This window comes from Camelina sativa, chromosome 7 (genome assembly GCF_000633955.1).
Source record: "Camelina sativa cultivar DH55 chromosome 7, Cs, whole genome shotgun sequence".
NCBI classification, from domain to species: domain Eukaryota; kingdom Viridiplantae; phylum Streptophyta; class Magnoliopsida; order Brassicales; family Brassicaceae; genus Camelina; species Camelina sativa.
Genome location: NC_025691.1, coordinates 24,256,242 through 24,267,297, shown reverse-complemented (window position 1 = coordinate 24,267,297; position 11,056 = coordinate 24,256,242). Strand labels below are relative to the sequence as shown.

The 11,056-nt window shown below is 37.0% G+C and overlaps 2 protein-coding genes and 1 long non-coding RNA gene across 5 annotated transcripts; 2 read left to right on the top strand and 1 right to left on the bottom strand.

The window, feature by feature from the left end:
* On the top strand, positions 7–508 carry LOC104702312. The gene is made up of 2 exons (XR_753971.2): positions 7–188; positions 285–508. It is a non-coding gene; the product is annotated as an uncharacterized LOC104702312 (long non-coding RNA).
* Positions 406–2,034, bottom strand: LOC104702313 (L10-interacting MYB domain-containing protein-like). 3 transcript variants are annotated; one of them, XM_010418158.2, is made up of 3 exons: positions 1,838–2,034; positions 1,201–1,556; positions 406–1,127 (listed from the first exon to the last, which is right to left on the bottom strand). In XM_010418158.2, the coding sequence occupies exons 2-3, from the start codon at positions 1,540–1,542 to the stop codon at positions 585–587; spliced, it is 885 nt and encodes a 294-aa protein (XP_010416460.1). In that variant the 5' UTR covers positions 1,543–1,556; positions 1,838–2,034; the 3' UTR covers positions 406–584. The 3 variants fall into 3 exon arrangements, with proteins under 3 accessions (XP_010416460.1, XP_010416458.1, XP_010416459.1); XM_010418156.2 differs by having other exon boundaries at positions 406–1,133; positions 1,838–2,032; XM_010418157.2 differs by having other exon boundaries at positions 406–1,133; positions 1,201–1,542; positions 1,838–2,032.
* LOC104702311 (endoglucanase 10-like) lies at positions 2,466–4,929 on the top strand. The gene is made up of 6 exons (XM_010418155.1): positions 2,466–2,979; positions 3,072–3,355; positions 3,456–3,890; positions 3,982–4,120; positions 4,204–4,370; positions 4,457–4,929. The coding sequence occupies exons 1-6, from the start codon at positions 2,760–2,762 to the stop codon at positions 4,787–4,789; spliced, it is 1,578 nt and encodes a 525-aa protein (XP_010416457.1). The 5' UTR covers positions 2,466–2,759; the 3' UTR covers positions 4,790–4,929.

Below are 11,056 nucleotides of genomic sequence, written 5' to 3'. Positions count from 1 at the left end.
GTTGATGCTGTTTGTTTAATTTGTGGAGCAGAGAAATGTAGATTGTGTGTGGGAAGTGGTAATGTGACAGTAGAGCTTGGTGGTGGAGAGAAAGAAGTCTCCAACTGCATCAACTGTGATGGTGCTGGTTCTTTAACTTGCACTACTTGTCAAGGCTCTGGTGTTCAACCTCGATACCTTGATCGAAGGTACTAATATGATAATTCAAAGCTACTCTGTTTGTTTTGTTGCACATTGTAGAGATATTTACTCAATTCTCTTCTTTTTTTTTCGTATATGGTCAGGGAGTTCAAGGACGATGACTAAATAAATGTCTTTGCACTAGAGAAAACAGATCAAAGTATCTTTTTTTCCTCCCTTCTCACATTTCTTCATTGTACAATGCTGTTTTGTTCACCAAGCATATGACAGAACAACATGTTGTATCAAAGAGATCAATCAAAATGTTTCTTCCGTTGTAATGAAGTAGCATGACATAACAACATGTATCTTCATCTTGCTGATACTATTTTTTATTGTTTTTACTTGCAACAACAATGAGCTAGCTACATATATATATATATATATATATATATAGGTTGAAGTCAACCTTCCAGTGAAACTGAAGGAGAAAGTTTCCTGCATTTGCCTTGTAACCATGTTAACCGTAACTTGTTACTATTAAGAGATAGGAACGTCTCCCTAAGACCAGGGTTCTCAAAAAGGTCTAAAGCTGCAAAATAGACGCCTTCATCCACGTTCTCTATCTCGTCAAGCACATTGATACAGTTTGTAATACTAAATCTGTCCTCTTGCGTTACGGAATCAGCCATCCTTGATCTAAAAGCAGTTACCATGTCCGACAAAGCACCTGCCATTTTTTCCAAAGCATCTGGATCAATATGGCTCGGTCCTAAAGAGGTCTTTGAATCAGGTTCTCTCTTCCTTTTTCTATCTACCAGGTTTGTGTCCGCTTGCGCTAAAGTTGGTGTTGATACATTCTCCGAGGATTGATTTGCCATGGATTCTTCTAATCCTTCAAAGTGACTTGACTGAGCATATCTACCATCAACGGAATCATCACCAAATATAGTGCAAAGCTGCTCATAAATGGGACAGTCCTTAACTTTAACTGGTTCACTCCTAGGCTGCACCTGTGTGAGAAAACCGCAATAAAACATAATGCATGAACCTAAAGTGGATAAAAGTAAGTTAGCTTACACCAGAATCTTCTTCCAACAAGTCAAACCCCAAGATACATCTTGTATCTTCTTCGAGAACAGATTCGTTTTGAACATGAGAATGAGATGATTCAAGAGTGTTATAGCGTTGTCTCAGAACAGCAAGATGTTTCCTCAATTGAACATTGTTGAAGTTAAGCTCCGTCTGCTCGTTGAATTCACGGCGTATGTTATTCCATGTTTTGCTATCGAAAACGTTGTTATGTCTGTTTCCTGATTGAATCTGTTTAACCACCAAGTCAGCTAAAACCTTGTCAAGAAACGGAGTCCATCTTTTTCTCGATCGATCTTGCTTTAGTTGTTGCTCGTTAGCTATCAGCATCTGTGATTCATAGACTTAATAATAATAAGACATCAGCCAGCCAGCCGGTATCTATCACAAGATAAGCACAAAGACAGAGACTTTACACCTGACACAGTGACACTTATTTAAAATGACGCTAACACCTTACCAGTTACTTTCTGGTGGTGCATAACAAAATCAAAAGGATCATAGCAATTTCTAAGAAATTCAGCTAATTATGGTGTGATCACGAAATAAACTCATCATCCGGCGATTTCAGAACAAAATCTGAAGAGAAAAAAAAACGCAAGTGTGAAACTTGTTATAGACTGACCTCTCTGGAGATGAAATTATAACACGATCAGTCCTCCATGGATCCGAGCACGAAAACGGGAGCCAGAATCTCTAGAGATTTAAAAAAAAAAAAAAAAAAAAGGTTCGGATTTAGGGATTAAGTTGGCGCGCTAATGGGCTAGTTTAATGCTTGGTAAAGCCCAGACCCAATAATCTCAAGTTCTCTACCTTGTCTTTCATTGGCATAATGGTCAATAGACTCAATACTGGTCATATATATACATACACCTCTGGCTAGAGTCGACCAAGAGGGGGAAGCCTTGCATGGTGAGATATGGCAACCAATGGCAACAAAAATGAAGCCTACCCACTAACTAACCCCACTTGTGCCTCCTTATTCAACTTCTTAAATCTGTTGTACCAATTTTTTTCCCAATATAAAATGTTGGCCTACTAATTTTATTTACAAACAAATTATGTAGTTATTTTCCTATTATATTATAAATGTGGACACCTAATAAAAATTGATATAGCGACCGACAATTTGTGACAGTGACACACTGACTTACATAAACAGTTGTACCCGTCTCATTTGCTTCCTTTAAAGTTAAAAGGGGTAAAGCTGTAATTATTCACCTTATAGCTAACATTAATGAATAAATACAACCTTGATTTCATATTCTAGACAAGGAAAAAAAGAAAAAATTAGATCTGAAATCCCGCTTGATACTCCACCGACTTTTAAACTAATTTTTAGAGAGATTTGATTTTTTTTTTTTGTAAAGTTGAGTAAGAAGAAGCAGAAGTGTGGGCAGTGACTCCTCTCTCCACCTTCCTTTTTGATTCAACCTATCACCTTTGCTCCCTTCCCATATCTTCATCAACAGATCCGTGAAGCTACTAAGTGAATGCAGCTACATTGAACCTCGGATCTAAAAAATCAAAATCCACGAATTTCGAAAATGGGGGAGAAATCAAAGTCCAAAGGTTGGTGCGGTTGGTTCATCGCGATTATCGTGTTAGCTGTTGTTGTCCTCGCCGTCGTTTACACCGTCAAATCTAGAATGAAGAAATCCGGTGAAGCTGATGGTTCTGGTCCTGTTCCTGGTCCTCCCGGCGCCATTGATAAAAAATACGCCGACGCTCTCAAGTTGTCTTTACAGTTCTTCGATATCCAGAAATGTATACTTCATCTTAGTTTCGAGATTCCATTAGATGATTAACTTACCTGACAAGTTATTATTTAGTTTTGATTCGTTTTTGTGCAATGTTAGCTGGTAAATTGGTGAACAATAAGATACCTTGGAGAGGAGATTCAGGTCTTAAAGATGGAAGTGAAGCTGATCTTGATCTTTCCAAAGGCTTATATGATGCTGGTGATCATATTAAGTTTGGTTTCCCTATGGCTTTCACTGCTACGGTTCTTTCATGGTCGATTCTTGAGTATGGTGATCAGATGGATGCTGTCAACCAATTAGATCCTGCTAAAGACTCACTTCGGTGGACTACTGATTATCTTATCAAAGCTCATCCTTCTGATAATGTCCTCTATATTCAGGTTTGGACTTTGAATTGTTTGTGTTACTATGTGGAAGCAAATGAGTCTCACTTGTTTAGTTATTGTGATTCATTATGTTTGAATTGTTTGTGTATTATAGGTGGGAGATCCAAAACTAGATCATCCATGCTGGGAGAGACCTGAGGACATGAAAGAGAAGAGACCACTTACTAAAATTGATGTTGATACTCCAGGGACTGAGGTTGCTGCTGAAACTGCTGCAGCTATGGCTTCTGCTTCTTTAGTGTTTAAAGATAGTGACCCTCAGTATTCAGCCACGCTTTTGAAGCATGCGAAGCAGTTGTTTGATTTTGCAGATACTAAACGAGGGTCTTACAGTGTTAATATACCTGCGGTTCAGAAGTTTTACAATTCGACAGGGTATGGGGACGAGTTACTATGGGCAGCTAGTTGGTTGTACCATGCTACAGAGGACAAAACTTACCTTGACTATGTGTCTAAACATGGGAATGAGTTTGCTAGTTTTGGAAATCCAACTTGGTTCAGTTGGGACAACAAGCTTGCGGGAACACAGGTTAGATTGAACACCAGTTGGAGAATTTCTGTTTTCTGTTTTTTGTTTTTTGTCGCTTGGGTGAGATTTATGCTTCTTAATCATTTTGCAGGTACTGTTATCAAGATTACTCTTCTTTAAAAAAGATTTAGCAGGAAGCAAAGGGCTTGGAAGTTACAGGGACACAGCTAAAGCTGTCATGTGTGGGCTTTTACCAAAGTCTCCAACAGCTACAGCTAGTAGAACAAACGGTAATCTCTACTTTATTATTGCATATAGAACATAAAGCCTCTTTTGACTCAATTTCTTATAAAGTTTGGTTCTTGTTGAATAGGTGGTCTTGTATGGGTTAGTGAATGGAACTCGATGCAACAATCTGTGTCTTCAGCATTCTTAGCCTCGCTTTTCAGTGATTACATGCTCACTTCCCGTATCCATAAAATATCTTGCGATGGTAAAATCTTCAAAGCAACAGAGCTCAGAGATTTCGCCAAATCACAGGTAACTACTAACAACATATGAAAAACTATACACAAACAATATAAAACAACTCAAAGAAGAAGACTCACTGGAGTTTCTTCCTGTAGGCTGATTACATGTTGGGGAAGAATCCGCTGGGAACGAGCTTCGTGGTGGGTTATGGAGACAAATACCCAGAGTTTGTGCATCATAGAGGAGCTTCGATTCCCACAGATGCAACCACAGGGTGCTTAGATGGTTTCAAATGGTTTAACTCAACGAAACCAAACCCAAACATAGCATATGGTGCACTTGTAGGTGGACCTTTCTTCAACGAGACGTTCACTGACTCACGAGAGAACCCAATGCAGAACGAGCCAACCACTTACAACAATGCACTTCTCGTTGGTCTTTTGTCTAGTCTTGTCACTACCTCTTCTGCTTTACAATCTTTGAAGTGAGCTATTTTTTTATTGAAATCACATTGCTACGTGTATTTTTTTTTTGTTTCTTTTGTTTTTAATGTTTGTGTATTATTCACACGCTGTGTATTGGTTGATATGTTGATGAGTGTTAAACAAACAATTAGTTGTCTAATCAAGTTACAAAGCTTCTCGACAAAAAATAAATCAAAGTACAGAGCTACAACACACAACATAGGTTGACTAGTTGATTTGATGCACACAATGACAAAAAAAAAATAACAATGTTGCAACTTGCAAAATGGGAAAATTCCTCAAAAATACAACTACTTATTTAATATTCGCCAAAAAATACTAACCTTTTTTTCGTTACCAGAAAATACACACAAACTAGAATTGGACATGTGCTCTAGCACCGATTGAAATTTCTTTTATTTATTTTGTAATTCTTATTTAAAGCACTATATATGTGATTGTTTTATTAGTTTTAAAAGATTTTGTTTTCTTTTGGGATGAAACATTATGCCATGAAATCATGTTCTGAATATGACTTATGGAAAAAACATCTATTTTGTAAGATCTATTTTATTAGATCTAGATTTTGATCTAGGTACACTGCAGGCTAAATTATTTGCTAAAAAAATACACAAACTTTTTCGTTACCAAAAAATACACAAACAAATTTATAGTAAATATAAAAACCACGATATATTTTTTCTATTCCGATTTCTCCATTAGCCGTAACAGCCCGTTAACAGCGTTAGTTTTCTATTAACAATCTCCTGAGGTGGCCAGAACTCAAAGTTTCCTTTGTATCTTTGCCAAATTTTCTATAAATTTCTGGAGTTTATAGGATTTTACATTTTGGTATTTAAAATTTATCATCTATATATTAATACTTTGAATAAAAATAAAAGTTTGTGTTGTTATATGAATACAAAAAATTGATGTATTATTAAAAAATAAGTTTTTGTTTACTAATATAGTATATAGAATTTTTAACAAAAAAAAAAAAAAAAAAAAAAAANTTTGCTTAAGTCATTGACATTTAGATTTGAAGCAAGTCTTCTCTTCATAGCATCCACAATTTCTCTGCTAAAAAATCGTAGTTCATATCCTATGCTTATCAGTTATTTTTGAGAATCCAAAATCGAATGGAAATATATTGTGGATGCTATGAAGAGGAGACTTGCTTAAAATCGAAATGTCATAAATTTTATATATATATATATTATTTTATCATAAATTATTCATATTTTATATCACCAATAAAAATATAGCACAATCTATGTTTTATATTGTTAACATAATATCAATTCTATATTTTTAAAATTTTTAATTTTTTTAAATAGATTTATGGAGTTTTTAGTATTTTACATTTTGGTATATAAAATTGATCATGCATATATTAATATTTTGAATAAAAATAAAAGGTAATGGAAATTATATCTTTGTTAAGTTTTTGTTGTTATATGAATACACAAAATTGATGTATTATTAAAAAATAAGTTTTAGTTGATATACTAATATAGACTTTTCAAACAAAAAAAAAACAGATTTTTTTCATTTTGCTAAAATCATCAACATTTCGATTTTAAGCAAGTCTCCACTTCATAGCATCCACCATTTCTCTGCTCAAAAATCATAGTTCATATCCTATGCTTATTCATTTTTTGCATCACCAATAAAAATATAGCACAATTTTATATTTTATATTGTTAACATAATATTAATTCTATATTTTGGTATTTTTAGATCTTTGTAGACAAAGAAATTTGTGGAGTTTTTAGGATTTTATTTTTTGGTATTTAAAATTTATCATCTATATATTAATATTTTGAATAAAAATAAAATTTAATGGAAGTTATCTCTTTGTTAAGTTTGTCTTGTTAAATGAATACAAGAATTGATGTATTATTATTTTAAAAAGTCTGGGTTGATGTATATAATTATGTAGATGTACTAATATAAACTTTTCCTCTAAAATAAAATTTTTAAAAAACATATTTTTTCATTTTGTTTAAGTCATTGACCATTTCGACTTAAGCAAGTCTCCTCTTCATAACATCCACACACATGCTGACATGCATGTACCTTCAACAAGATATTCTCCATTCAGATATATATAATCCATTCACATATATTCTCCATTCACTTATCTCTCTCAACAATCTCATCAATAATGGAAGAGCTCCGGGAAGCGGCGGTTGCTTATTACAACAACGGCACCGAGGAACAAAAGAATTTGGCACGTCAGTTTTTCCGGGCAATGGACGTTGACGGTAACGGCCGTGTCAGCCTTCGTGAGTATACAACCGAAACCGCCGGTCAGGCTTCTTCGGTAAAACCGGCCGCCGGTTTAGCTATCTTCCATCCCGAGATGTTTCCGACGCTTGACCAAAATGGGGACTGTCAGCTCGACACTCATCCTCTCCTCTCCATTCATATTTTTTTCCTCCTTGTTCATCTAAACGGCAGTTTTTTTTTTTTGGTAAAATATTAAATTTTATACCAATTATCTGTTTTTCTGTACAAAAAAATTAAAAAACAAGATTAGAAAGGGAAACTAATACAACCGAAATAAGAAGTTAAAAGGGCGGAGGAAGAGGTTGTCGATCCTGGGAGAGCTAGCAGGCGATCACGAATCGTACGATCCACCCCGTCTTGAACCACATCAGGAGAAGTCAAGACGTTGGTGAAGAGCCTAGCATTCCTTTCCCGCCATTTAAGATAACAAGCGACTTGAAGGACCAACTTGACGATGGATGCAGTGTGGGGAACTGGAGGGTGCACCACTTGTAGACTCCAGGTGGAGATAGAGCTTAAACCCAAAAGAGGAGACGGGAAGATTCGACCTGCAAACGCTTTCCAAAGCACAGTGGAAAAAGAGATGGTCGTGGCTTTCGATCCCTGTTGAGCAGAGCACACAGCATGGAGAAACATTCATCCCCCAACTCTGTAACCTGTATTTTAGTAGGTAATCTCCCTTGGAAAGCTAGCCACGTTATAAACGAATATCGCGACACTGCTTCCTTGAACCAAACTGTTCTACTCCATGGTACAATGGCAAAGTGAGAACGTAATTGCTCCCAAGTTTCTTTGGAAGAGAACATCTGAGCGAAGGACCCTGGCAACCTTCTCAAGAGATATGTATCATCCCCTTTTTCATCATTTGGTGGAGAGATAGAGAGAGGGAAACCTAACCGGTATCAAGGTTGCAAAGGAGAGCCCCAGAGTCAACGACCTCTTCTTCGCGGACGATACCATGTTCTTCATCTGAGCTGATCAACATAGCTTTTGCAAACTAAAAAACATCCTACATAAGTATGAGGCAACGTCAGGACAGAAGATCAATCATGCAAGATCCTCTATCACTTTCTCTGCAAAAACCCCAGCTCTCATGAAAGAACAAGCAAAAGAGGTACTCGAAATTCAAAAGGAGGGAGGGCAAGGTAAATATCTCGGCCTACTTGAACTTTTTGGCAGGAAGAAAAAGGATTTATTAACCTCGATAGTTTACCGCATCAAACAGAAAGCCCTCAACTGGTCGTCGAGATTCCTCTCCACGGCTAGGAAGCTTACCATGCCCAAGTTGGTGCTATCAGCCATGCCAACATACACCATGTCGTGCTTCCATCTACCTGGATCACTATGCAAGCGTACAGTCAGCTCTTATAAGGTTTTGGTGGAACACGAAGACTGAAAAGAAAAAGATGTCTTGGATCGCTTGGAGGAAAATCACAAAACCAACAAAGCTTGGAGCATTGGGGATCAAGGACATCAAACATTTTAACAAGGCACTACTAGCAAAGCTAAGCTGGAGATTGCTAACAAAGCCGCATTCCCTCCTCGCTAAAGTCCTCCTAGGAAAGTATTACAAATAGATACCTCTCTTGGAATGCAGGGTCTCGTCCTCAGCCTCACATGGATGGCAAAGTATCTGTACGGGTAGGGATCTACTAAAATCCAATTTGAGCATGTTAGTAGGTTTGGGTGCCTCTATCCCAATCTGGAGAACCCCGTGGCTGTCTATCTCCACTCATTTAGCTCCTATGGGACCCCCAACTGAAGCTTCACAAAACCTCAAAGTTGCAGACCTCCTCCTGCCAAATACCAGGGAATGGAACATAGACCTCATTAGACATATTCTACCAATCTATGAGAAGGAGATATTGTTGATAAAACCAAGTATAAGAGGAGCAGAGGACGTTTGGGCCTGGTTACCTACTAAAGACGGACTCTACACTGCCAAATCTGGATACTTTGAATCTACCAATTCCGATGACGACCCTCCAGATGATACCCAAGTTTGTTATAGAAGTGCAGATCCTTTCAGCTGGCAAAACAATATCTTGTCTCTCAAGACCTCTCCAAAAACCAAATTGCTCCTTTGGAAAGCCGCGCAGAACGCTCTCCCGGTAGGTGCAAACCTCCTTCACCAGACAATCAGTGACTCAGAAAAATGCCCACATTGCGATGAAGAGGAAACGACCCTCCATCTATTTTTCCACTGTGTCTTTGTGCGTCGGATCTTGTCCCTGATTCTAGTAAAATCATCAATACAACTGGACACCATTACCTCAACTAAGGAGGGAATCAAAAAAGCAAATAGACTCATATGTTTACCTCTAACTGGTATTGGAGCTGGACCACTCTCCCCTTGGCTCTTTTGGTCGGTCTGGACTACTCGAAATCAATTAGTCTTCAGCAAAAAACGGATCTCTGCGGAGGAAACATTGCTTCTAGCCTTGGCAAGAGCCAAAGAATGGCAGAATGCTCAATCCTCCCATCCCAGATCCGCACCACCCCCCCCCTCCCCCCAAGACGGCTCGTCAACCTCCCCTTCCCCGGACTAACCTAACCTGTTTCATGGACGCCTCCTGGTGTGACGGTGTAGCTGGTTTTGGCTGGGTGATCAAATATCAGTCTGATCAGGTTATAGGGGAAGGTTCAGCCTCGATGAATCATGTGGGCTCCCCTTTGATGGTTGAAGCACTGGCAACTCTTACCGCGGAAGGAGTTGCAATTGAATCGAACATTAGAGACATCTCTTTCGCTTCCGACTCGCTCACGCTAGTCCAAGCTCTTAATCAGAAGCTCCAACAGAAGGAACTTCATGGGACTCTCCACAATGTCCTCTCACTATCCTCTCAGTTTAATTGTTGCTCTTTTATTTTCATTTTCCGTACTCATAATTGCCAAGCTGATCTACTGGCAAAGGAGACTCTCCTTTTGTATAAGCAACCCTAAGTTCGGGATCCCCTAAGTTCTAATTGAAAATGCTTTACGTTCAAAAAAAAAACAAACAAACAAACAAGACAACTACTCTAGATGATCTTTTTCATGGTACATAACTGATGGATGACGGACTAATGATTACATACCATAATCTTGAAAACCATCATAATAGGATGATGTCCAAAGAAAAAAAACATCTCAACGTTCCGCCCTTCAAATTTTCTCAATCCATCCTATTTTCTTCATTTACGTACTTAAGAAGTAAGAACTTGTTTGTGGTCACTCTGATGATGATTATCGGCTACCAGCATTTATAGATCAAAACCTACTTTCACATCAAAAAGAATCCATTCTCGTGACCTTTAAGGGGATTAGATATCAGACTTATAATTTATAAATATGGTGGTTTGGCCATTTTGCTAATTATAGAGCATGATCATAAAATTTAAGAAGATATATTTGCGTTAGTTAAAGAATATTCATCTCATTTTGATCTGTCGTTGTCATCTAAAAAAACGTGCTGAAAAGTCACAAATTTATACTAATATTAGTGAGACATGTATGCTATCAACTAAATATTCATAACTCTCGTATTCACTAGTCAAATATACATCAAGTAATATTCATACCATTTGCAATAAATATAAATCACGGTTTAAGTAATACCGATTTATTGTCTTTATGTAATTTGTAGTTTACCTCTCGAAATTGTATGTTTATAGATTTTGAATATGGAAAAATCACATTTTAAACCTTCAAAGTATTACTGAGTAGTATTTTAAATTTCGAGATAATTTCACTAACACTATAAACCTTTAAAATGATTTCGCTTACATTTTAAACCTTAAAATTAACTTTTCTGTTTGTACCGCTATAAAAGATGACGGAACAGTAATATCCGTCAACGTGAAATAGTTAAATTATACTCTCTCTGTATTTATTTAATTGACGTTATAGGTTGTTTTGAGTAGATTAAGAAAATAAGTAAGTTGTCTATTTTAACCTTACAAACAACATAAATTTTAAAAGTGACTCTTGAGATTGTCTTAGACGTGAGGCTATAATTGA

Excerpts from the sequence above, each read along its gene's own strand:
- LOC104702311 (XM_010418155.1), top strand. The coding sequence starts at position 2,760 with ATGGGGGAGAAATCAAAGTCCAAAGGTTGGTGCGGTTGGTTCATCGCG. Across the intron at positions 2,980-3,071 it reads GTTCTTCGATATCCAGAAAT|CTGGTAAATTGGTGAACAAT; the intron begins GTATACTTCATC and ends GTGCAATGTTAG. Across the intron at positions 3,891-3,981 it reads ACAAGCTTGCGGGAACACAG|GTACTGTTATCAAGATTACT; the intron begins GTTAGATTGAAC and ends ATCATTTTGCAG.
- LOC104702313 (XM_010418156.2), bottom strand. The coding sequence starts at position 1,542 with ATGCTGATAGCTAACGAGCAACAACTAAAGCAAGATCGATCGAGAAAA. Across the intron at positions 1,134-1,200 it reads TGTTGGAAGAAGATTCTGGT|GTGCAGCCTAGGAGTGAACC; the intron begins GTAAGCTAACTT and ends TTTCTCACACAG.